Raw genomic sequence first — 27,939 nt, forward strand, 5'->3', positions numbered from 1 at the left:
TGACAGTGAGATTTGGAAATACTTAGATAGTACAAACTACCAGATAATATATGTTAATTGTTTTTATATGTGAAGTCTCATGTTGTAAGCACTTTGATACTTGCCAAAAGCCAATTAAAGTAGTTTGAATGATTCGGTTAGCTTTGGATGTCATGCCAGTCTCATAATTCCAGGTTTCAAATTTAGTCTCTGTCATATTCCTTCTCAAAAAAGCCTGCAAAAACCTACTGTATTCTTCCTTCTGTGGATGTAAATTAGTTTTTTTGTTTAATTTCGTCTTCGTTGTATTTGAGGCCAAAAGTCACTGGAACATTCTCTACATCCTACGTTGTACCTATCACAAACCAATTAGGAATGATTTCTAACATATTGTCTAATTAGGAATCATAATAAGGGGTTTGATTTACCTGCTGAAGAGCTTTTCCCAAAATCAAGAAATTCCATGTGCACTTTCAGAAGTGGCATTGTGCATTCTGTGCATTTTGGATGTCTTTAAGATTCACTTGTCTAACTGTTAAATTTTTTACTAAAATTTACTCTTTTATTTCTTTATTCGCTTAAGACTTTAAGTTTGTAAAATAGATTTCTACCAATCTTTCAAGTTTTTCTTCCTGGATATAGCAAACTTAGGTGTGGTTCTTTATTTGTTGGTTTTTTTTTTAACTAGCACTGATACATATTCTAACCCTGACTCTTAGAGGACAGTGAGTGATATCCAGTGTGGAACAGGCCTCCTGCTACGCTGGGTAGGTGGTAGCTGTTTCAGACTACTGGAAGTACCTCCACATGCTTCGAGTGCTTTGTTACTAACTCATTGGAGGATCTACAAGAGCTTTCCAGCTGACTTGAACATTTGTCATTCTGGAAAGAGGGCAGGAAGGTCACTAACAGCAAGCAGCATGCAAGATAGACTATAAGGCTTCTTATCTATATTTCTGAACCAAGCAAAAAAATGTCAGTGAACCCCATAAGGGTTCATGGATTAAATGTTAGCTTTTGGTCTTTTCTAACCTAAATGAGTCTATGATTCATTGAAGAACATAAAAGGGAACAAGAGTGCTAATAAAGCAAAGTCTGGTAATAAAGTACAAGAGAGTTTGTGTCCTTTTCACTGTCCTTAACAGTGACTGATGGAAAATAACTTCAAAAACATGTCACAGAAGCTCTTGGAGGCTTAGCTGCGCTGATATAAACCAGCCACTTATCTTGAAAACTTCCTATCATGCTATCAGTTTTCATTATAGAAAATTTGGCACAGATGGTAGTTCACTTCTGACCTGTTCCAGAAAAGAAAGGAGAGCACAGTTACCATATTGAGCATTTGACATGAGAGTAAAGAGTCTCACCAACCTTCATCAAATTCTGTTATAGCTACTAAGCTGTAGTCAAAGAGACTGAATGAGGTTAGCATTCTTTGGCTTGAGCAAGTCAAAACATTTTGATTAAAATTTTTCTCTTGTGATATGCATGTCTATGCAGAAGGACTGAATTTTTCTCCTGTTAGAACTTGCAGTTCCTTTTATTTATTTTGACATCTTACATTTCAGTAATTCGTTGCTGCCTAAAATACTTCATGATATTTTTGTGGGGTTACACTTTGTTATTTGAAACTTCATTATTTCAAGAATGAAACTTTCTTTTCTCCAAGAATTTTTTTTTGCTTCATCTAAACTCTTCAGGAGCAGCTGATCTCCACCAAACACCCTAATTAAGTCTACTGAGTTTAATAAGAACAAGACTCTTTCTGAAGAAGTCTATAAACTGAAAAATCTTTTAAGAGAAATGCACCTACTATCTTGTATAAACAATAAAAAAAGATCAGAAAACAGAGCTGAGACAAAGAGGATCCTACAGCCCTGTAGAAGTCTTAAAGAATTCTTGAGTGGGATATACTCAAAGCTGAGATGTCAGAGTAATAGTTTAGCTGCATAAAGCTTTGAAAACTCATTGTTTTCAGAAGTCTAACCATTTTGCTGGAAAATTACTGAGCTATTTGTGCATTAGTATTGAATTCTACTAGTTATTTAATGTTGTAGATCAAATTATGAAAGTTTTATCAAATAATAGGAGTGGTCTTCTTCCTGCTTCTTCATGTAGCTGGCATGATTGTTTATCACATTCAATTTATGTATGTCTTGCATTAAATGATAGCATGGGTTTCTTCATAGCCAGTTAGCTACTGTCTACACTGAGATTAAAAATTGCCTAGTCCTGGCCAGATGACCAAGAACTGATTATTTTAGCTACAATAGAGTTCACAGTGTTCACTGTGAGTAAAACATCCTTCCATTTGCATCCTCATTTTTTATTTGCCTGTGGTAATTTGAACTTGTTAGAGATGCCTTTAAATTCCATTTAGTATATATGGCTTACAGAATCAAGAAAGTGGTGAGTAAAGAGAGCAAAAAATAAGAAGCAAACGTAGTTATCTAGAGGGTGGTAAAATATGTCCTACATACTTCCATTATTGCAGAAAAAGGCTAGAGTTGTGTGAAGAGATCTGTAAGGTCTCTTATGATGTTTTAAGATCTCTTAAGGATGATTTTAAGGACCTTTTTAAAGGATGCTTTAATAAGTCTTTACTCTTCTGTTTCAGTAGATATGAATATATAGTAGATGATGAGTATGTCTAGTATATAAAGCTACTTCATCATTTTTTTTCATTTCTTTGTGACATTAAACAATCAGTGGAATATATATACATATATTGTTATCATTGTCCAATGAACAGACATTTGAAAAATGTTTATTGTTTTTCAAAACTTGCCTCTACTACCAATTGCTTGACTAGGTTTTCACACAAGTTTGGGTTTTGGTATTTTTGCTTTTTTGTCAGCAGTAGCTAGAATCAAAACCTGCTATTGTATCGCACAGTTCAGTACCATCTATCTCCTTGCATGAAAAACTGTTCTAGAGTACCTGTGCAACACTGTCTTCCAGGGTGTGGTACAAAACCAGATTTCAGTAAGCACAAATATGACTTTTGCTATCAAGTTGTAAATATTTTTTGCACACTTTTTAAAAATTTAGAAGGTTAGACCTTTATAAAAATCAGTATGCTTTAACATGCTTAAAGTAAGATAAAAGTTGTAAGGTTACTCACTGAGGAAATGTTGTACAGTGATAATTTAATGGGCAAAGTCTCTGAACGTTGTGGGCTTGGCTGGTTATGGGGTGTACAGGAGTATTCTCATTCTGCATGTTTCAAAGGGTAGGCACGTTACACAGTGTGGAACTAGTGGAGGTTCAGGAATATCAAAGCAACACTGAGCTGCAGATGTCACATCACTCCCCACACCAAATCGGTTGCCATGTTCTGTTCATATATGTGGCTTCTTACACAAATGAAATTCATGCATCAGTTTTACTGATGTCAGGAATATCCCAGAAATGGCTAGCCCAGATTTGTTTACATGATACTCTCAGCACATTTCGGAGGTGATTATTTTACTGCCACAACTTCTTCTGTATTTCTCTAGTTCCATCCCAGGCCTTACGGTGGAATGTTTTTGTGCATCAGCTGTCTGAAGCTTCTTGGGTGAACTAAATACTTCCTAGCATTTAAGAATCTGGCCTGTGGTGAGTGCTGTGACCAGAAAGTCATTTTACGTTAAAATACTCATTAAACTTAATAGGGAAAATAAATGTTTGAAAGCAGGCTGTCGTCTTTGCAGCCACCCCCTCCTGCAGAAGAGGTACAGGCTGGCCTAGGTTTGTAAGGCACTGCAGCTGGTCCTGGAAGTGAGCTGGAATATCTTACAGCAGCAACTGCCCTGCTCCTGGACAAAAGAATCCTTTTGCTTCTTCCCAGTATGTTTGATCCTTTGGCCCCAGCAACGGCCCATATGGCAAAACAAATGCAAGTTCCTGGAATCCTGAGACAGGAGCTTCACAACTAACATCAGGCATTAGCGCTTAGCCAGTGATATATCTTACTCACTTCCTTTCTTCTTGCTCGTTTTCCATGCAGGTTGGTAGTCAACCAATACACTTGCACAAGAAACAGCTTAACAAAGCGTGCCACACAAACTACTAAGAAATTATTACAGAGCAGCACCGTGCCTGTTACAATCTTAGACAAACCATTACTATTTTAGCAGCTTTATCAAAGAATTGGTGATTTGACATCTGTTTCACTTTCTTTTGAAGTACAGGGATATAAAAATGTAAATAACTGATTCCTGACATAACAGAATACAGTAAAGCATGCCTACTTAGAGTTCACCAGACTGGATATTTATTTTCAAAACTTTTGAGGGCATATTGTAATAGCAATGTTTGCACAATAAAAAGTGGATCATCTTTCCTTGCAAGCGTGTCAAGGCAGCTAGGCTTCTGTGACACCTGGAAATTTCCATTGAAGAAGAAATCTGTTTTAAAACAGGGCTCTCTTAAGGAAAAAAAAAAAAAAAAAAAAAAAAAAAAAGGAAAACAAATTTTCTTCAGGGAAAACACTTCTGTCAAGTTAACGACTTTCTCATATTCCAAAATAAAAAAAAAATCTAAGATTTTTAGCAAGAGGTAAAATGAAGATTACTTACTGGAATTTTGCAATGATGGAAATGTTGCTCACTTATAATGCAAGTAAATTTATCAAAATAAAAGCCAAGCTGGGAAAGAGAATAATGTGTATTATCATGAAGGAAGAGCAAAGAAGCTTACTTTGAGGACCAGTGTGTTTCCAAGCTGTCAGTGTCAGCAAAAGGCAGGGCCAGTGATCAGTAGCTGTTTTCCTGCTGCACTTGCGTTCTTCACCAGGTAAAATGTACTTATTTCCTCCAGCCACTGAATGCCAGAGCAATACCAGCTACAGCACTTTGTCAGAAAGTGAGCTCAAGTGCTAAACTTGTCATTCCCAGTGAGTCTAGAGTTTTCCACGACAGTTGATTTTGCTTAGTCAAACTGTATTTTCCATGGGTCTTTCACTTGTTTACTTAAAAACAGCAGTTAAAAAAAAGAAAGTGAGTAGCATTTGCTCTTAAGCTTTCACCAACAATCCAAAACAGAAGAGAATAATTTTATCCTTTTTACAACACTGTTTGGATACAGGTAAAGATGAAAAATTTTTCTCTTTAAGAAGTCAGAGTGCATTTTAAAGGAAAATTTCCTTTCTGAAAACTTCAAATCTTTATTTGTTCAGTAATAAAAAAGCCTCTCTTTTGTGGTCTTTCTCTATAAGCATTAAAAGAACAGTGCAGAGAGTGAGTTTAATTCATAATTTTCAAGTTCATTTTTTAAAAAATGAATCTAAAAATTATTTGGCAGATATTGTATTTTTTTCTGAAAAGAATTGGTACATTCTGTTTGGAATCCTTGCCTTCTGAGGAATTAAAATGTACTTAAAAGGAAAAACCAAATAGACAGACATTTTCTTAAATCATAGTGGGTTTTTTTGCATGTACAGTAGTTGTAAGACTCAATGGCAATCAGATTTTCCTGCTGAGGTTTTACCGTGAGATCAAAGAACAGAAAACTGCAGTACAGCTTCTCTGTCACTGATACTAACTCTAAAGCAACATACTGCAACCTTTCATCTTGCAGTAGTTTCATGTACATCTTAACAGAATTTCTTGAAGAGCAGAGCAAAAATACTTTTTAAAGTCAACATCAAAGCTTAATTTTCATGGACTCTTGCGCGTTTGTTTATGCACTTTGTCTACTGCAGTGTTTGCAGTTCAGGCTATTTTGGTTGATGTGGAGGGCTACAAGCTGGCTGATGGATTCAGCAGCTGCACATTATAGGATCAGCTGTCTGGAAGACTGAGTGAAGTGGGCAGTTGGCAGCCAAATGGGTACAACCCCTGTAGCCTAAGAAATTCCACAGTTGGTACTCCAGGATAGCTTATGAGAAAATCTTTACCTTAACACCACTGTGAAATTGTGTAAAAATAAAAATGCCTAGTGGATATGTGAGATTAATGATTTCAAAAAGTTTTTTTGGAAATGCTGTTTTCTAAACTATCAGGCTAGAATAGCTTTTGATATGAAACTATATACAATAAAACGGGGAAGGATTTCCATGCTTGTATTTGTATGCTGTATAGTATTGCTATTGACCAGGAACTATGCATATTTAGAAATAGATGCTGATAGATAAATGCTGTTTTCTTATTACTTAGAAGTACATGGTTTATTTTATCTACCTGCCACTTCTGGTAAAAGCAACTGGCACTCATGCCAGCACTGAGGTACAGTCATAAATACAAAGTGTAAAACAGGCACATGACAATGTACTGCTGGTTTTGTTCTAGCTAATGCTAAATCACCTACAAAGAGCTAGGAAGAATGAGGACAATGAGGCTATGTTGTACCAGGTCTTGACATTGAGCCTCAGTAAAATTGGGAACTTACATAACATGACATTTTTGTGCTGCATTTGAACTGCATTAATTATTACAGAAAACTATTAAATTCATAGCTGTGCTAAATATAATTACTTCATTTTGCTGAATTACATGTAAATCTAGACATCAGGTACAGCAGTAAGAAAGTGTTGTACTGGATAATGCCAACTGGACTTGACATTATATCGTTTCCTCTCAATATGCTGTTTTGTGCCAGTCAAGCGTAAAGAGAAAATGCCGGTAAGTAGGCTGCAGCTTTATTAATGCTCTTCTGCTGAAGACTAATCAGCATTAACTTATATTTCCAAAGTGATCATTTCTTTGTAATCATGTTCTCTCGATAAACATCTGGTATTAGCTTTTACACAGCTATTCTTTGTGCGACCTTCACCTTTGCATCATCATATGACAGTTAAAAAACAAGGAAAGGGGATATGAATAGGGGCATAAATTCTTTTTCCAAACTTTACGTAAGATGGACTTCCTGCAAACCCAGGCCTAATCTATTTCAGTCAGGAACCTGGCCTGTGGTAAAATGAAATCCAGTACCTTTGACAGTGGCTACTGACTCAGCTGAAATGGAAGTTACCCATCAAAACAATGTTATGTGATGCAGGAATGTCAACTCATGGCTCCTAAGAATTTTTTCAAGAAATACCCAATAGACCGATATATGACCTTGTGCCATACGTGCAGGGTCTGACGTTATTGGGACTGCTAGTCAGCTACTAGCTACCACACAAATGGTTAGTGCACGTTCAGCAAGATTGTTGCATTGACACTACTGCTCTTTATATATATATGTGTGTGTGTGTGTGTGTGTGTGTGGTATCAAACCGGGCATACTGAACTTGTGCATGCATTGTAGACATTTCTCCAGGACTTCCAGGTGTTGAATAGCTGCAGCAATTAATAAGGGAGTTAAATCGCTTAAAATCTATGCCTGGCCCTATTGCAAATTAAATCAGACTTCCTGAATGGTTCAATCAGATTTTCATCTATTAGGAAGAGAAGAAAAAAAATATAATCAAACCATCAGCCCTAAAGATCACATCATGTCAACATATCAGCAAAGGAAAGAATATTTTCTATTCTCCCATGAAAGCAAATACAAGGCTACAGTGACAGCTCAATGCTACACTAATTCCAGGCCAGAAGGGAGAGAGAGATGATGATCATCAGAAAATGGAGCTCAGAGTTTATGTATTATGAAAAGGTATGTAGGGACTTGATTTCCTCATTCAGCCACTGAGAAAATAGCTTCCTGTCTTGTGGCCACCCACTTTTTCTAAAACCTACATCCTTTAAGAGCTGGTACTTTGTCTCTGACTAGGATGGTAGTCTTATATGTCAAGATCAGAGTACATGACCTTCGCTTGTATATGGATGAGGTCAGCCTTAGGTTCTCTCTGTGTTACTGAAACTGCCAAAAGCCATTCATTATCTTGTTAGTACATAAAGCATTTGGCTGCTGCCGTGCTCACAGTAGTCTGTAAGTACTTCTGACTTGGCTTTTTGAGGAAAACAAGCAACTTATAACAGTCCATGTAAAAATTAACAGCACATGTCTTTGAATATGTGTTTCTTTCAAGCCCCTAGTGGTGCTGGAATTTGCATTTTGGTACAAAATTTTCTGTGTTGGTGTGGAAAGCTTGTCTGTTTCAGAAATTTGAGATGGCTTGGTAGCTAGTGTAATGGTAGAGCAAGACAAAACTTGTTTGAAGTGTAGGTCTGAACTCTTGCTTTAGAGTGTTATCTAGATCCATTAGCCAGTATTTTCAGTACATTACTTAACAATTATGAGGAGACACTTACTCATTCTTAATAGTTTCTTCTTATGGCTTCACATTTTCAACCTCTCTGAAAATTCTTATGGCAGTTGAATTCACCGTGTGTGTGTGGAGCTGGAAAATATTGAAAACTTGTTTTGCAGGTTGGTACAAACTTAAGCTCGTTCACATAAGTAGTCTAACTGAAGGTACATTAAGTATTTTTCTATACATTGAGTCTAATTTACAAAGTTACAGTTACTGGGCAGCAACCTATTTTTTTAATCCCTGAAATTAAAATTAAACTGCTTTATGGCCAAGACAAAAGATGTGAATGACGTTGGAGAAGCGAATGCAAATTCAAACAAGCTAATTCACTAAGAATATTCTTTAAAACATTTGAAACCACAGGAATACAGCTGTGCTTTTCAGTCAAGATTCAGTTGTAGTTGGATAAATGGATAACGGTAATCTTTCCAAAGCTTGGAAAAGATTTTTCTGAGAGTTTTAGCCTTGTCTGTGTGTCTGTAGAATTAGATTAATACACTAATCTGGTAGCTAGTGTCGATTTGCTCACCTGCAAGTGTTGTGGATGTTTGAAGCCCTGAGCACTTGCAGCCCTATGTGTTTCCAGGTGAGGCTGTGTGTTTTATACTTGCGAATATAGGTGCTGGTTGTCACAACAAGGGAACTGAGGATAGAGGGGAAGAGATACTGCCTCTCTCTTAAGGCAACCTCAAAACTCTGCTCTTTGAAACTCCAACATTGTGTGCTCATCTCTGGCATTCCTGAGAGCTACCCCTGCAGTGGACTTGATTAATCTGTTAGTGATTTATTAAAATGAATAACTACTGATAGTACTTAACCATAAGAGTTTCTCATGGGCTAATATTATCTGTTATCTGTTGTACTAAAATTATTTAAAATTATCTAGGGATTTGATTTTGATTAATTTGTTACATTCATACACTTACATATTGAATAATTTGGCTTTACTTTCAGACTGAAGATGCCATATCTGAACTAATAAAAAATACTGTACTGTATTTTTAATTTAGAAAAAATCAGCTTTACTGATTTTCTTGTTATTCTACTGCTGTACAAACCCACAGGAGTATCATCAGAGGCATAAGGTTTCATTATAATTGCCTGATAGAATTGTTTTGATACCAGTTTTCAAATGAATAAAAATTATATTGTTTAGTCTTTTTTTTTTTAATTGGTGTTATGCATATACAAACTTTTACCTCAAAAGGACACTTCTGAAGGTTTGAGTTGAAAAAACTTCTTTATGTTTTTTTGAAAGAAATGTTTGGGATTTAAAATATGCTATTAAGGCATATTAAATATGTGCAGAAATCTGGAACATTAATTGCTAAATTTGGAGGATACCATCCCATAGAAACCTTAATTTTATAACCTTGTAACTTGAATTTTCTCCTTTCTCGACACAACTGTTCACAGCTTCTCTGCTTTACCTCTTTCTCCTTCTCCACCCATCTTATTCTGTTAAATTTTGAGTCCAGAACAAGACTATGCAAAAGTTAGCCCCCTCTCATCAGAGCAATTAGCAATGGATCTCAGACACAGCTTATCCACATTGAGTCTATCCCAGACTTTTGCCCTACTTTGCTATAGAGGTTAGATTAAAAGGTAAATTCTGTTCAAAATATTTTTTTGTTGATGATGGCACAGTTCTAATTCTTTGCATTTTAATGGGGGGTGGTGGTGGTGAAGCAGAGAGGGAGACTGCTTTTGGCAATCTTACCATGTTCATTCCTATTGCCGTCTTCTAGGATGTCACTTTACAGTGTTAGTTTTCTGCTTCTGATTCATGTGATCTTGTTGTGCCAGGCTTCCTTATGATACGATGTGTCTGCACTTACTGAGCAGTCCTGCCAAACTGGACAGCTGCTGGTTCAGTTGCTGTAGCATTGCCATAAATAAAAAAAGAAATTAAAAAAAAAAAAAGAACCTTGGATGTATTAATTACTTTCCTCTCTGAAATAATCTGTTCTGCATTTAATAAAAAGTACTTGAAAAGTAGAGCTGATCCATGAAAGGACCATGCCTGTAGCTAAATATCTGCTTTATTTTTCCATTACAGGATATTTGTGAAGATATATCTGATCATGTTGAACAAATTCATGCTCTACTAGAGACTGAGTTTTCCCTGAAGCTTCTCTCTTACTCTGTCAATGTGATAGTCGATATCCATACAGTACAACTACTCTGGCACCAGCTACGTGTTTCTGTTCTGGTTCTGAGAGAGCGTATTCTCCAGGGACTACAAGACGCCAATGGAAACTACACCAGGCAGACTGATATTCTACAAGCATTTTCTGAAGAGACTAAGGAGGTACAGTAACTAAATTCAATTTTGAGAATTTCATCTATATTTGAAACAGCTCATCCCTGCTGCACATTTAAAATTGCTAGGATGACAATTTAAAGGATGGCTTACTTGTCTTCTAGATATTTTGCTGATTTGGTGTTTTAAATGTCTTCACTGATATCTGTTCTCACCTCATTAATTAAAGCACATTAAGGTAAAATTTTAGAAGTGTCACGCTAATGGATAGCAATGTTTTCTTATGACTGAAATATTTTTCACAAAGGATTGGAAACACTTGCAGGGGTGCATCTGGTCCAAAGTCCTTGGTCTGGTCACTTGTGAATTTAAGGTTCATATCAAATTCAAAACTCAATTTTTATCTGCAGTGAATTCTTTAATGAAAAATGTAGATAATTCCCTTCTTGCTTACACAATGTTTTCCAAAACTTTCCAGACTAGGTCAACATTCCTTTATAACAGAGAGGCTGAACTTTATGGGAATTCTGCAATATGCCTCTAAACAGTTACACATTCTGTCTGAAAAACAATGATGCATGAATCATACATCTTTTATTCTAACAGGGTATCAAAGTTGCACACATGTAAATGGTTTGTAAATCTGGATTCATTTAACTAAAATGCCTTTTCCTTTGAATTAATCATTACTAAATTAGCTTAGTTAGAAGGACACTACTGGCCTAATTTTGAAAACTGAAAGAAGAGGTAAATTTTTAATAGTTAGGGTAGTTAATGGTTAATAGAAGATAACTTAGTGTGTAGAGGATTTTTCATTTGGGAAAAGTCATAAGATTAGGATAAAATGCTTTGTTAGGATTAGATACATTTACATAAAGAGACCTCTAGATCGATGTAGTGAGATTCTGCGACTTGTGTTACAGAGGAAGTCAGAAGTTCCCTAACGATGTCCTGAATTTCAGATCACTCAACTTTAAACAGAATGTGCATGTTTCTCTGCTCCCTGTTGCGTTTTATATTTGACTTTGGCACAACAGAGTGGGTGGTTCTGAAATCAATGCTTAGATATGCCCAGGCCCACCTTCCACACCCCCTCTTCCTGATGTGTACATACCTGGTGCTTCAGGTTCAGTTTCTGCTTTGCTCTTGCTGGTAGACCCCCTCAGGCAAGTCTGAAGGAAATCCACACTTGTCTGAATATCCAGAGTGGTGAATTAGGGTGAAGTCATCATTTCATGACATGAGCGTGATGATTTCAAGACATAAGGAAGGGGCAGATTCAGATACTAAGAAACAGGAAATGTCCCATCTGGATCTGATTACAACAGCAATAAAAAACATCCCTCAGTACAGGAGAGGACTGACTGGGGAAGGATAGACTATTTTTCAGTGGGGAAAAAAACATGTTGCCAGACAGGCTTCTATGGTAATTAAAAAGACAAAATATCCTGACACGATAGTTTTTCTCCACTCCAACAAAAACATAAATAATATTTTGTAAAATTAATGGCTAGCAATAGCAGGCACACAATATTAATATTACGTTTCTGGTCTAATGCTTGAATAGGTTCCCAGAAATTGCTCTGCAGCTTTTAACGTTCAGGTATTTATTCAAGCCTTTCAGCAGGTATAATGGTTGTGGCTTTATTTGATGAAAATAAATTAATACATAAAATGTGATGTAGAGGCAATTGTATCTACTCTCATCTGCCTCTGTTTTTTGGTGCGTTTCCCCCATATCCTTTCCCAGACAGGACTACACTGTAGGGCTAGTAAGTGCCTCATGATACAGGTATTATCTATTAAGGATTTTCATGCATGTGTGAATAGTGAGACTCTGAGCAAACCTAGAAACCTTTGCCCATACAGATAACCCTTCCTTGGAGAATTATTACCCTAATTTTCAGTATTCCTTGAGGATTATGAACTAGGAATGACAACTTATTTTTTTCTCCTAAGGTTGTGAAGTCATCTGGTTTGAAATCAATAGAAGGAAACTTTCACACACAACGAAGACTTCTATTTTGGAATTCACTATCATAAGACACTTAGAAGTAGAAAGAAGTTAAAAAAATAAATGTGAAAACTAAGCAAAGATAGGAGGAATTATAACTCTAGATGAGGAAGTCCCTATGCTGCTCATTGGTAGAAGGTGGGAGTGCTGGTAGAAATGTTGTATGTGGAAGGGCCACATACGTATACCCATGGCTTATAGCTCAGCTAGCAGAAAATGTTTAGAACTGATGCAGAGACAGTACTCGGCTAGACAGAAATTTGATCTGAAGCTGTACTGCAAATGTTATGCTTTCCTGTAGTCCATGAACCTATCATTTCACAAAATGTTTGGCTCACTCCTTAAGTCAGCTGTGTTCTGTGTAATGCTGAAGAGCATCTTTGACTGCCAAAGTTAACTGAGGAGCTCCACGGGAGAAGTGACCTGCCGAGGTCTCTTTCGTATTCAGCAGACAGTCTCATCTAGTTAATATTTGCTACTCAGTTTATAGACTGCAGTCAATCACAGCTCAACAGTCCCGCCAGGGCTATATTTACAATGTAGCTGTACCGCACATAGATGTGCACGAGCTAGCCTCAACATAACAAACGGGGATGTAGCCACCAATGTACCTGCCAAAACATGGAAGTGTACAGCACAAGCTGTCCTGGCTTGGTTAGGAATCCAGCTCATTAACTGGGCAGGCAGTAACTGTGCTTTTGGCTGTCTCAGCAGTGCCATACTGCATAAGATGTCAGCAAGAAAAGGCACAAAAAGTTTTATGGGTTGGAGGATATAGCGGAACCAGTGAGGCAAGCAGCCTGCCATTATGGAGATGTCAAATTAAGAAAACACTTTTTAAAATAAAAAACTTCAGAGAGTTAGGGTTCTGAAGGACCATTTCTCCTTCAGGAATTACCCAGAGATAGGTAAGAAGGGAAGAAAAATGAGTTCTGTGTGGCCCGAGTTCTGTCCAGCTGAACCTAGCCTGTGAGTTTCATTTCACATTTGATAAAGCCAGGAAGTAGAGAAAGGATCAGTACAAGGCTATGCTAAAATGCAGTGAATCCTTATGTTCTCAAACAGTTGGTAAAGTCACAAAAGGAATTTCTTAAAAATTAATTAATCTCATTTGAAAGAGTTAAAAAAAAAAAAAACAAAAAAAAACCCAAAAAAACAACCCAAAACCAGCAGAATTGTCCTGGTTTAAATAAAAATACAAAAAAGTATTGGAAACAGCCTACAAAGCTTTACAGGAAGCATTACTATGTGAAAAGGAACATATTTTTTGAACTAAGGTATTCCTATTGGTAGCTATGCAAATAACTAAATACAATGCTTTTCTGAAAAAAAAAATAAAATAAAAACATGGTAATACTGGCATTTAATAATGCTCCTCTGAAGCATACATTTAAGAGACTGCTTGGAAAATGATGAAGCAAGATGGTTTAATGCATGTGATTGTAAATTTTATTAATGTTAATAAACACATTTTTAAGAGACGAAGGAATGGAGCTCATTACTCGGGAGAAATGAAGGCCCTTAGGGCCTTGGAAAAGATTTTGATTTATATATGGTTTTACAGTTTCTAATCTTTTCCTGAGATTAGAGGGAAAATGCAGCTGTAATACTGATCATTGTTTGGTCATTATTTTCCTTATTAAATGCAGCTTCAATATATAAATTTGACAGATTTATAGAAACTTCCTCTTTTAATTCTGGACTATTGACAATGTACAATTTGTGGCATAGGTTCTACATCTGGGTAAATGGTGAAAAATAAAATATATTTCCAGTGCCCAAGATTATGGTTAATAAATAACTTTCTAATAAATCTTTTCTATAAATAAATAATATTTTTATCTGGAGGATTTTTTGCATTTTTACTTTGAATAATATAAGTGGGGTGGACAGAGTACAGGACTCAAACATTACATGCTTATAGAAGATGGCAAGCAATAGCCTTCTTTATTGACGCTATTCTTGTTCAGACCAAAATCCAAATGGTTTATTGCGAGATGAAGAGATTATGGGGTTATTGAATCTTCTTCAGCCGTGATGCTCAAGGTCCTTAAACTATGGATTTAGGCAGTGTAGTGAGACAAGCTTATTCCAGAGAATAATTCAGACAAGCACCTATTGTGGATACTCAAGAGTTTGCTTTAAAGAACTCTATTATGAAAACCATACCTGGGAAAACCAGTACACTGATTAAGGCACCTAAAGTTAGAACCCTAAACCATGAGTTTCTGCCCTGTATGTTTTTAAGGTAGTTTCTGTAAGCACTTGGGCTAATGTTGGCTTTTTTATTTTAAATTCTGCTTTTCAGTTTCTTTTGTTCAGTTGACGTGCACTGCCAATTACTCTTGTTCTAGATAGTTTCATGGAGTTACTTAAAATGTATACCAGTGTAAAGAACAGGAATTGTTTCAGCGTTATTTGATCCTGCATTCAGGTTTCAAGTCATGTGCTAGGATCTGGGAGTAGTTGAAACCTGCCTAGGTGTTCATCTACTAAAAATATGCTTATAAACTCTTGACTGAACATAATTTTTTCTGTGATTGTTATAATAGCAGGCTGCTTTTGGATCTTAATGTAGTCAGATTTTTTTTAGTATCCTTCAAATAAGTCACCGATTTATAGACATTAATGTGACTTCAATCTTAAAATCTCATTTGCCACCTGAGATGTGTCCTCTGGCTATATCTGCATTTCTGAGATTGAAGGATGTCCATTGAGATGATGCTGTCAAGGGATCACGGCAGGCCAGAGGTTTAGGAAAACTGGCTATAGCTTCTTTTCCTTGAGTTGTTCTCCATTTGTGCTCCAAATATCCAGCAGATAAATCCATCTGCAGTTCATAATGCTACAGAAAAGTGACATGTAGTTAACAACATTTATCTCACAAATACAGGAAGAAATGTCTGTCATTGTAAGGTGGTGCTTGGAAAAAACATTCTGGCAATCAACTGAAAGACAGTAGAGAATGATAGATTTCTTAGAACACAAGATTAACAAGTTGACTGATACAGTCAGCAGTCCCCAGGATCCCCTCCTTCCTTTTTGAGGTTGTTAGCACAGGAAATATGAGTCTGCTGTATGGAATTTCTGAGTCCCCCCTACAGAGTATGTAGAACTGAGAACAGAATTTAAGCAGGAGAATACCAATAGAAAAGTGAGTTGATATTTTTAGGTAACTTGACACGCCTGACTGAAACTAAGCATTTTTCAGTTTGGTGCCATTTTTTATTCCCAAATACTTTGGAATGGTTTGCTTATCTACAGGGCACTGCCAGAACAGGCAGGTCAGTGATAAATGCTTTTCTAGATGTTAGGAAAATGTAAAAGCTGACAGTTTGGTACTTTGTGTGCTGTATATGCAAATTAATTTTCTAAAAAAGTACCATTTCTTTGTCTATTTCAGGACCGTCTTGACTCTTTAACTGAAGTTGATGATTCTGGACAGTTAACCATCAAATGTTCTCAAAATTACTTGTCACTGGATTGTGGTATTACTGCATTTGAACTATCTGACTACAGTCCTAGTGAGGATTTGCTTGGTGCTCTGGATGATATGACCTCCGGCCAAGGGAAAGCAAAATCATTTGAATCCTGGAACTACAGTGAGATGGATAAGGACTTTCCAGGACTTATTAGAAGTGTGGGTTTACTTGCAGTAGCAACTGATTCCATCGCTTCCCAGTGTAATGAAGCTTTAAATGAGAAAGAAACCTATGTACCTTTTCCAGTGGAAGATGGAGAAGAAAGCAAAGACAGGAAAGCACTGCATGAGCTTTCGCTAGTATCTCCTTCTGTAAACTCCTCTCTTCCTAAAGGACCATCTGAAGATAGTGTTTTACCTACTGACAGCAAACCAGCTTCCACATTAAAGAAAGCAGAATCCAATCTTCCACAGCACACCAGGGAAAAAATCAACCATTCTCAATGTGAAAACTCAACTCCTAAGAGGTCCATCAGAGACTGCTTTAACTATAATGAAGACTCCCCTACACAGCCTACATTGCCAAAAAGAGGTCTATTTTTGAAAGATGATGTGCTTAAAGATTATATAGAAGCCAATGATTTTAAAAGGCAAATCTCTCAGATAGTTAAAAATGAAATGAGTAGAAGTACACCCTCATTGTTAGATCCACCAGACAGGTCCAAGCTTTGCCTAGCTTTACAGTCACCCTACACTAACAGTCCATCTGCAGTTAGTCAGTCATATGATTGCTTAAATACAATAGGTGACAGAAATCTTGAGTACACAATAAATAATCACTTTAAGGGCAGTCCCATAAGCCTAGGAAAGTCTGCTTTCTATAACAGTAAAGAAAAATCAAAACACAAGAAGCCTCATGATGCTCCAGAGAAAGTGAAAGCTGGCAGAGCACCTGGAGGTGTATGTAAAATGGCTCCATCAATACAAGTCAAAAAAAGAGGACGTTCTTCTCTACAGAATGGAATTACTTCTCATAACTCTCAGTCTCTGGAGGAGACAGAAACAGATTCTCCTGCATCATTAGATTCTTGTAACCAGGGAGACCCAAATGGGCAATCACAAGGTAAAAATGAGTCTTTCAGTTCACCAACACGTAGCCAAAGGAGTGCTTCCTCAGCTGGTTCTGAGCTTAACAACTCATCACCTCTTCTACTGAGAAGAAAGAATAATAAAAGCTTCTCAACACCAAGCTACACTCAAAAAAACAGTAAAGATGGTGAGGTCTGGTACGGATCTGATGAATATTTAGCACTTCCTTCACATCTCAAACAGACTGAAGTATTAGCTTTAAAACTAGAGAATCTGACAAAGTTGCTGCCCCAAAAGCCCAGAAGAGAAACAATTCAAAACATTGATGACTGGGAGCTGTCAGAAATGAACTCTGATTCAGAAATGTATCCAACATACCAGACCAAAAAGCACAAAAAGATGGGTAGAATTTCACCAAGCTCTTCCAGTGATATAGTATCCTCTTTAGGTGACAGTATTGAATCTGGGCCTCTCAGTGATATTCTCTCTGATGAAGAACTTTGTATGCCTGTATCTTGCGTTAAAAAATACATTGAAAAAAAGTCAGAAAGGACTGCTGTCACTCAGTCCACTGAGAATGAGACTTCTGCCTCAAATAAATCAGCTTTAATTCATCAACTGATGCAAGATATACAACATCAAGAGAATTATGAAACCGTATGGGAGAAAATTGAGGTAAAGCAGTAATCCTGTGCTGTTCTGTTCTGTTCTTGATAAGACTGTACATGGAGATGGAGGTGTGGACAGGGGTGGAGTTGGTTTCTTGTTTTCTTTTAATTATGAGAATGGTCTTGTCTAGTGACTGTTAGAAGTAGAAAACAGCAGCAACTGTAATTCCAATAGGCTGCAGGTAACTCTAACTATACAGAATTTGCCTACATTATTTTACTTACACCAATGCCTTTACCCTTGGCAAAACATTATTTTAATCAATACAGTTTCTTTTTGCCAAGATCAGGTACATAAGTTATTTTTAAGATGACGTGAAAAATAAACATTGGAAAATCAGGGATCTTTGTTGTATTTGAATGAAGTTATACCTAATATCATCTGCCTACTATCTTTAAAAAAAAATAATCTTTAGTCCAAGAATAGAATAATAATTTTCTTGATTCCTGTCATATCATGTATAATAATCACATTTCTTTTTAATCAGGTCTTTTCCCTGACAGCGAGTATATTCCCTCCAGTGTTGGTGGAACTAAGCACAGCAACTGTTGGGTTATTTTTGGTTTTTGTTGTGGTTTTGGTTTTTCTTAAATAATCCTTTCTGAATAAGAGAAATTTAATAGGATTTCATTCTTGGCTTCTGACATCACGTCTCCAGAAATATCTCTTTATAAAAAATGGAAACTTTTGCAGTAGTTAACACTATGAAAGATCTTTCCGAGTAAAAAGATAAACTTTGGAAAGGGAGGTGAATTTGAATGAATAATCAAATAAGGACCTAGAAATCTCAATAATATAATTATTAGCTTACATTTATAGTAAATTTTTGTTTCAGTTTTCTGATGGGTTTGTCTTTCTTACCATTGCAGAGCAGAACTCTCCTATGCAGAACATTTCATGTCCATCCGCAATATAGTTTAGTAAAATGGCTGTCAGAAAAGAAAGCTTCATCTCTATTAGATTTCAAAATCCTTTGAAGCTCATGATATATATATTAAAGGGTGATCTTGGCATCTAAATGCTAAATCTGGTCTCTGTATTATCTTCTGTTTTATCAAGCTCTGTAAGAGCTAAGAAAAAAGGTTTTATAACTATAACTTCAGTAAATGCTTCTTACGATGCATGATTTCTATAACTTTTGAAGGCATTCCAAGTACTATAACTAGTAGAAAAGTAGTTGAGCTAGAAATGTTCGATTATAAAGTCAGAGTAGAAAACACAGAAAGAGAAAATTCTTAAACAAAAGAGGGAGCAGCAGCTGTCAGCCTTGAAATGGTCAGCTCTAAAGGGCAGCGTTTAATGATTCAAGTTGTTCCCTCCATCCTGATGGCTGGGGTTCATCTTCTGGGCTCTGATGAAAGAACCATCTTCATAAGTGCAAGCTATTTCTGTGCTTAAGTTTGTGTAGTGTTGAAAATTAGTCCAGATGAGTCTGACGGATACAGAGCCCTTCATTCTGTGCAAGCAACAAATCCCATCAAAGCTGCTTGTGAATATGTAACATGCTGTCTTTCAAATGATACTACAAGAGCCTGTTTAAGGAATGGATTTGTTGAGTGTCTAGTGACCAGCTCCCTCCACTAGATGCTGACTAGCATCCTTTTGGCCAGAAGCAGATGGCAGAGAAATTTTTTGCATCACCCTCTCAAATCATCATGTTTATTTTTCTCAAACTTTTGGAAAAGGTAATTCTTCTTTTTGGGGTCATCTGTCTTTGTGTGATTCCCTGCAGCTACAGTTCAGTCTTGCCAGGATGGAGGAATAAGAACCAGCTCTAACAGCTGGCTGCAGCTGTAAACACCCACTTCTCCATACCCATCTTCTCCTTATCTTCTCTGGGGACTGAACTGAGCTTGTGACAGCAATTAAAAGTAGTTAGCTGCTCTCTGGCCAGAGTAAACCCTTCTAGCTAGTGATTACAACTGCTGCTCTTGTCCTTGAGGAACTTTGCTACTGCTGATGCTTTTTCCACAATTTCTCAGTGTTCCTGGTTGTGGTGAATGTTTGGGGAGTGTTGATCACAGTTTGAAAATAATCTTATGAAGTGAGCTGTGGGAAGGGGCTCAAATTAGAAGGGCTTTAAACAAAAAGAAGACCAGATGCAAAGAGCACTGCTAGGAAGAGATAGCTCAGTGATCCATGCCCTTAAAAATCACACACAAGAATGTTTCCTATTTATTTCATGAAGAAAGATGTATGCTAGCTACACTCAATGGCTTGAAAATGTACTTCCTGAATAGTGAATAAAAATAATCAAGATAGAAGTTTTGAATAAAATTTTTGGCAAAGCAATTATAATATTTTAAAGAACTAGAAGGTTTTTCCAAGCTGCTTATTTACCTGAGTTTTCCCATTGTTGCTAGTAATTATATCTTCTGCTTGTAAGACTAATAACCAATTTTTCAATACAAGAGCTCTTGCTGAGGTAAATTCTTCCTCAGTAACATTATGGTGTCTTGCTGAGGTACTTTAATTTGACATAAGTAACAGAAAAAAAGAAAATTCCTCCCTTATGTGATGTTATGAAGTATTGTAAACAAAATCTAACTTAAAATACCATACCTGTGTCACATATTGAGTCCTTTCTTTTGCTAGATCTCCTGTTTCATAATTCCCTAAGCAGCATATCAGAAGTGTGCCATTGCTTTTTAAATTATTGTCATCTGGCATTTACATTAATTCCATTATTTAATAAGAAGTCTCCAACTCAAAAAGGAGTTTCCTAATTGCATGAATACATGTCTTAGCAATAATTCAGTAGTACTATTGTTAGTGGTACTTTTGTGCTAAAGAAGTCAGATCTGAATTGAGAACTTAATTAAGGACAGAAGAAGCATGCTCATGCCCATTAGTAATCCAGTTACACTGCTGCAAATGTCTAGCCTAATATTTTTTTTTTTATAATTTTATTTATTGAGATTGTAAAAGAGAACTAAAATAACACAACCTTTCTTTTCCAGATAACAACAGCTTAGAAACAACTGGCGGTCTCAAAATCATTGAAAGTTGTGTTTTAGCTAGGTAATAGGGCAAACAAAAAAGTTCCTGTATTTTATTGTAATAGGAATAATTTAGATTAGTATAAATCTGGTGATGTCTTGATAGTAAGTAATTTGTTGAACGTATGCTAAAGCATTTATTGGAAGCCTTATTCATTTCTCAGTTATATGGTGGATAGTCATGTGTAGAAACTGGTAAAATGTGGGTTTTCATACTTGCAAATTATGCAGATGCCCTTGCATGTGTATTATCATGCTGTTAATCTGTCCACCTACAAACAGAATTCTGCTTGACTTGCCCATTTGCTGTTACATAGGATCACTTTCTTGCTTTGCAATAAGTACTGCATATTCTCACCATATTTTGCCTTTTACTGCAGCTAATTCTTTGGCACGTGCTTATGCCTTTAATACTGGGTATTTCCATTCTGGGGTACATAACAATTTCTGTGGCAGCACCTTGTATGTTTCAGAAATTACTTTTTGGAATTAAATGTAAGAACAAGTCATAGCAAATTCTGAATGTTTCTCTTACTGTTGAAGTATCATTCAGCTTTTAGTAGCCACCCCACATGAATTTTTAGAATGCACATTAAGCTCTGTAGCTTCTGTTATACTAACTGGAGAGGAAAAAGATAGAACATCATTCTCACAAGTAAAGTCAACAGAGTTCTTTTTGCTGTAAGAAGATGGTTGATTGTCACTTCTCATATGTAACACCAGGACTCCATAGTATTGGGTTCAGAATGCTTTAAAATTTACTTTCTGTAAGAAAACTAAGTTTTTCCTAAAATCATATGAATAATTGATTTTTTTCTCCCCCTTTTATGTGCAAACTGAAAAACTGGAAGAAAAAAATGATCCTGGGCTGATCTAATGACAATGATTTTCAATTATCTTACGTGAATACTGTAATAATCGCAATAAACCTTGTTCAGGCAGTTCCATCTCCCTCTCTAGAAAGCGATACTAGGGTTGTGACTATACCGACATCTTTGTGCTTTAATTTGGGGTCACTGATACTCCCGTCTACTTGATTTTTGAGGGCACTATTGTAAAGGGTAGAAATTTTCCCGTTTGCAACACTATTCATTTAAATGAAGATGTGTTTGCTTTGTAGGCCTCAGGGTTAATTGTATGGAGCAAATTGCTGATTTTTTCCTGTTATACAGACTCATAGCTTGTTTTATCACAGACTGCTTCTGTAAGAGGCAGCTAAATTTCCTCTGCAAGAAGCAATTTGATATCTATCGATCCCATCTTTTTAGCTCATCACATTTCATGAATTTGCCTTCAAGTCTGTTGGCTTTGTTTTATGTCTGGGAAGCCCAGTTAGCCTTGGCACTGGTTACCACGTTCTTGATGTGCTAAGGGAATAAAATAATTCTGCTCTGCATGATTTTCTGCTATGGGTTAGACCATGCCACAGGGATCCTGTAGCAAAGAGACAGGAAAAAAGATTTTGCTGCCTACCAGGACCCAGTCAGGGAACGCCTCACCCTTGTGCAACCATTTATCCCCGCTGAACCCAAGATGCCTCAGCAGAGCAGAGACTAAAGACTCCTTTTCCAAATTATTGGAGTAATGTGAATAATTTTCCTGTCTAGGAGGGACTAAGGATTGGTGCAGTGTGCAAAGAAGAGTGCAATATCAGTGCTAAGCCTTGTTAGTATGACAAATAGCTTGTGTGTTTAGGTGGGAAAGATTTGCATTTTTAGAGGGTAGTCACAAAAAGTGATTAAACAGTAGGCTTCTGCAAATGGTTAATGGACTTGGTAGAGAGCGTGTGTATTGGAAATATGGCTGGGGGTACATTTGGGCAGTGGACAGCCAGCTGGTTAGAAAATATTTGGAGAACTGACACAAAGGGGAAAGAATTTGTGTTGTTTAGATTGAAAGGGGACTGAGTTGCTTCTGGGCAGAGAATGGACTGAAAACACACGAGTACCGTTAAGGTGGAAGCTGTATTGCTTTAGGGGAAGCACAGTTTATTGTGTTTGGAGGTGATTTTCATTGTTAGGGGGAAAAGCATGCATAGAGGACAAATGAAGTTTGGGCTCTGGGGCTAATGTAGTGAAAAACTAATAAGAACTGGTGGTGCTGATGGGGCTTGGTAGCAAAGGAAAACCAGAACTGAAATCAGCAATGACAGAACAGGTGGGAAAAGCAAAGGTAATCACCAGGGAAGAGGACTGCCTTATTTTGGATTACCAGATAAGGGATTTTTAAAGTGTTGCAGTGCTCCCTTCAGCCCTCTTGCTTTCAATAACTTAGTAATGGTGCTTCTAATAGTGACCCTTTTAAAAGAAACGGGCTGTGTATTTTTCCTAATACATGGAGTGCTTGCCAAAATTTGTTCATCTCTGTATCTTACTTATACTGCTTCATACAGTTTAGATTAAAATACTGCTCTTGGTTGATAACCAGTTTATGAAAAACAGTAATTGAAAGAGGTATCAGATCCAGAAATTCCTTGGCAACTCTGCAGTTTTCTCAGCAGTCTTGCTGCTTTGTGCAGCATAACTGAAAATGTCGCTTCACATTTTTGTACTGGGAGTCGAGTCTGATGATACTCGCCTGCTTTGAAAGTTCATTGCTCAGTTTTCAAGCTGGTTAAAGTATTATTAAGTAGTAATGTAGGATACATATGGAACTTTCACTTTTATTCAGACAAATGCTTCTTTACTAGAAGATGATTCTGAAATACAGTGAACCTTCTGTTCCTCCAAAACACTTAGCTCCTGACAGTTTGCTTGAATTTTAAACAGCTTCTCCAAGTACATTCACTTTTCCTTGGCATTGGCTTCACCACCAAGAATCTGAGCGAGTTTGTCACCAGTGATCTTTGCGAAAACAGAACTTCTATGTAAGCTGTGCAAATTCTGAATTTGTAACTTTACATCTAAGCCTGACTGCAGGAATTATGCCTCCTTAATGAAACACATCTATTGCGAAGCATATGCTTGTTCAGAGCTGTTTGAATTTCCAGTGTAAAGATCTCAGAATGATTTGGCAGTGAGCAGTTTTAGATCAGGGATTCTTTTACATTCAGTATTTGGCAGTCATTCCAAATAATTTTTCTGGGGAAAAAAAAGAGAGAGGAAGAGAGAGAAATAGAAAAAACCTGCTCACAAATAATTTTAGTAGCACTGATTTCAGGGTATGTGTTTACTGGTATTTAGAACTGATTGTAAGGGATATGTCTGCATCCAGTGTTTGGCTCACATCTGATGTGAGACCTTTGGCTGCAGAAAGCCTCACAATTTTCTCTTGTTGTGTACATAGCTGGACACCACATCTCAGCTCAGGGATGGCTAACAGCTTAGAAGAACCGAGGAACAGCTGCTTTTGCATGCACTCTGTGAGCCCCTCCTATTCTAATGCAGTCACCCAGCTCAGCTTTGAGTCACCATTGGCTTTACAACCCAGAGTCACGTCTTAATCATCTGTATCACAGCCTAGCCGCACATCTGCACCACAGCCATCCACATTATTTGTTTGTGAATTGGAAACTTTCTATAAATTGGTCAAGGATTATTTCTTACCTTCTGGATCTCTGCTAATAGTCAAAAGGGTGCAACCAAGCTGAAGATGGAGAGAAGGAATGCTGAGACTGCAAGAGGTGGACTTCTTGCTCTCTGCAGCAAAGGACAGGCTCGAAGGTGAGCAGTGAGTGCCAGGTGACTTACTCAGAAAGCCAGTAGAGGCTCCAGATTTAAAAGGCACACAGTGATAACCTGGAAAACTAATCAGTATTGACTTTAAGATGATCATATTATCAACTCCTTTCTATCAGTGCATACACTCTATTATCTGGGATTGTTCACAGCTTTCAGTTCTCTCATGGAGGTAAAGGCACTCAGAAACCACTGAAGGAGGTTTGGAAGCTTTCAGTGATGGCACTAGCTTTCAAAACAGACAGAAAGAGTCAAATAGCTGTTGAAAATTTACTTCAGGGTATGTATGGTGGTTTAAGAGGAATCTTCTTGTGTTGCTCAGGTCTGAATCCTCTATAACTGCTGTTTTATGGGGGCAGCTGCTGGGGAAAGGGTTGGTTCGTTGTGAAAAGTTTGAGAATATTTCTGAGCTACCCTGTTAACTACTTACTGTATTGATTTTAGGACTCCTTGAAGTGTCACTGTTATTAAACACAAAACTATTGAAATTAAAATCATGCTTTCTAATATTCCCTTAAAATATAGTAAATATGGAGCAGTGAGACAGCATGCTCATTGATTTTTATTTTCACAGTGATATGCCTTTCCCAACGTTTTAAGGTCCAGCTCTTCCATTACATAATATACTAAGGCTCTTGGGTACTTATGTTTTATGTATCTTATGTAAGGAGGTACAGGATATTCCAGAAAGATACAGTATACCAAAATCACTATGCTCTATTCTAAATATTTAATTATTTAAATAATACATTGCTGCTAATTTCCACCTAAATCAAACTCCAGTCTATCTACTGTTGTTAACGCATCATTGCCTTAGAATGTGTATGTGCTGGAGATGAGTCAGAGCAAGAAAAATGTCCAAGGGTCTAGAGAGGATTAACCTGAGGAGAAAGATCAAGTCCACTTATGTAAGATTATTGCATAACTTCTCAAAATGTGTTCATATCTTTTTCTCGTGTATCTTTATATATTTTGACAGCAACTGGTTTTCATTCCTTCATCCTTTCCAGTATGTTATGATCAGGAATGAAACATTAAATAATGCTGACTCTTAAATCATAGTTGTCATCATTAGGCATCAAAGTGAAGATAATTTGTGGTAAATATGGACAGGAAACTGTCTCTCAGAGGCTTGTTTCAGACTGTTTATATGCTTATGCAGGTATTTGAAAGTTATCTTGAAAACAACCAGAAAGGCAAAAAATTGTTTTTTCATCCTTTTAGGTTTTGGAGCACAGATGACAGTCCTCACAAACAACTGAGCTGTCCTTAGCAAATCAAACTGGAATCTTATCTAAATATTCCTTTATTGTTAGTAAAGACTTATTTTGAATGCTGATTCTCATGCAGGTCAAGTAAGGTTACCCAAACAAGGGCTAGATTTGCCTCTGGTTTCCCTTGGACAATGCTTGGAATCTCTCCAGGCTGACAGAGGGAGGACCAGCAAGCAAACAGATTTTTGGTAGTAGACAGTGTAGATGTTCAAGTCACAGTAATTTAATATTACTAACTGCTTCTTCCTTACTGATCTGCCAGCATCTGACTACACAAATGTTTCCTTGCTGTGTTGTGTAAGACTAAAGACAAATAATTTAAAATGTTAATACTGCTGCACTATTAGGAGCAACTGAACTATGGCAGGTAGCATAAAATTAGCTCAGGTAAGTCCAAACTAGGTTCAACCTCATTTATGCATTGCAGTGCAAATCTCCTACAGCTCTGCTGAGATACACAGAGGCAAGAAAAAATACTAAATTTATTAGAAACAGTGAAGCTTCTGGAGTAAAAAATAAAGAATAAGAAGATAAAAAAGATGAGACTGTTTTTATTTTACTCTGTAAACATATCCCGATTTTGGGATGACAAAAGTAAGCCAGAATTAGGGTCTAAAAAGGGTGTAAAGGAATGTCCACTGGAGAACACTGAAAAAAGAAACTAGCTAAAAGGGAAGGCACATGAATTAGGAAGCAAAGGAAAAGCAATTAATGGAGGAACTAATAGTGACAGGATTTCTTTGGAGACTGCAGGTGAAGAAGAACCAAGTGCATAACAGGAGGCTAAATTAGGAAACTAGAGGAATAATAATGGAGTAAAGAAAAGAGGTGGTGAATATTAATTTCTCCTCACTGCTGCCATATTTAGCAAATAGTGGCAGTCACCATTTTCCCTGTTTTTAAACTCAGAAATCTTAACTGTGAAGCAAGTTCATGGGTCAAAGAATTATAATATCTCTTGTGAGGTGACAGACTTAACCTCTTCTAACCAATTAGCTTTGAATAATAGAAAATGCTGTATTAAACGTTCTGCTTTTGAGGGAGAATCGTGGTCATTATAACTTAAGTCATGTCAATGATATAGCAGAGGTCAATGCATTTAGCAGCTACCCACAAGCAAACAGCAGCTGTTCTATTTAAGTAAAAAGTGGTTTTTTCCTTCATTTTGGAAAACTTTTAGACGTGGTGCTGTATCTCCCTCTTGAGGCCAGAACTTGTTACTGCACCTATTTTACAGAAATGTTTGATTTCCTTCTCAAATGAACGAGACTCATTTAACTTTACAAACGTAGTTGTTAGAAATTCAGAGATTAAATAAAATATAAAATAGAATATTTCCTGCTTTTTAAGATTCTTTTTTCCTTTAGTGGAGTCTCCAACATTTTTTTTACAATTTTATTCCTACAAATTTAGTGTTGAAATATTGTCTTTTTTTAAAAAATAGCATGTGTCTGCCAGTTATTATACTTTTAAAAAATGTAACCTTCAAGTGCACTTCTACAGATTTTGTGAAATATATTAAACCAATAAACCTTTTCTTCTTACAAAAATTTAGAGATGTTATCTCCCTGCAAATATAACTGCCATTTTTATTATTATTTAGAGAACTATAGTTACATTACTTAAATAAGCAGTGTTTAGTCCTGCTTTGTGACCATCAGGCCAAGAATACAGTTGCTTTTTTCCTCTATCACTTACTGGCTAACTTCCTGAAAATGTTATGTGAAAAATAATGAATTTAATTTTTATTCAAAAGGCACTGAAAATCCTATAGAATTAATTTTTTGCCATTGGGTAAAGGTATAAAATTTGGCTAATTTAATTCTTTTAACATGATTTATTCTTTTTTTGGGAAAAGGTGACATTTTTGGAAGTGCACAAATCTGTTTAATTGACATCAAGCCATATAGGGCCACTCTGATTTCAGGTTACAGGAGCAACCATGCTGTATATATATCACATGTACCTTTCAAGGAATTAAATGCTGGAGAATGAGGTTCATTTCTAGCAACTATGAGATCAAAGAGCAAAGAAATGTTAGGACCAGTTAAGGGAGGTGCCAGTGTGGCTCCAATAGAGTGTCCTCTGATGCTGGCCAGTGTGTGTGCAAGGTAGCAGCTGACCATCAGCTGGAAATAACAGCTGCACAAGGGCATTCCACCCCCAGTCCACTGTCTGAAGCCCAAATACTCAGGGTAAGCAAGCCAAGGAATGATGGTCATCCATAATTGTCTATTTTTTAGAGCAGAATAAAGCTGAATACTAATATATTACAGGGGCCATTATACAGAAAAATTGCAAATGAAGATTAGCTTGTCTTTTGGATGCAGTACAGCTCATAATTGATACATAGATTAGCTGTAAAACAATCT

General features: G+C 36.7%; 1 protein-coding gene across 2 annotated transcripts in view; it reads left to right on the forward strand.

The window, feature by feature from the left end:
• The window catches only part of AKAP6 (A-kinase anchoring protein 6), a 287,788-nt gene that overhangs the window by 81,391 nt on the left and 178,458 nt on the right, over positions 1-27,939 (forward strand). For both annotated transcript variants that reach the window (XM_040602103.1, XM_040602104.1), the window contains exons 3-4: positions 10,221-10,472; positions 15,842-17,623. In XM_040602103.1, the coding sequence (XP_040458037.1) occupies positions 10,221-10,472; positions 15,842-17,623 (2,034 nt within the window). The remainder of the gene's footprint in view (positions 1-10,220; positions 10,473-15,841; positions 17,624-27,939) is intronic.

Source organism: Falco naumanni, chromosome 7 (assembly GCF_017639655.2).
Source record: "Falco naumanni isolate bFalNau1 chromosome 7, bFalNau1.pat, whole genome shotgun sequence".
NCBI classification, from domain to species: Eukaryota; Metazoa; Chordata; class Aves; order Falconiformes; family Falconidae; genus Falco; species Falco naumanni.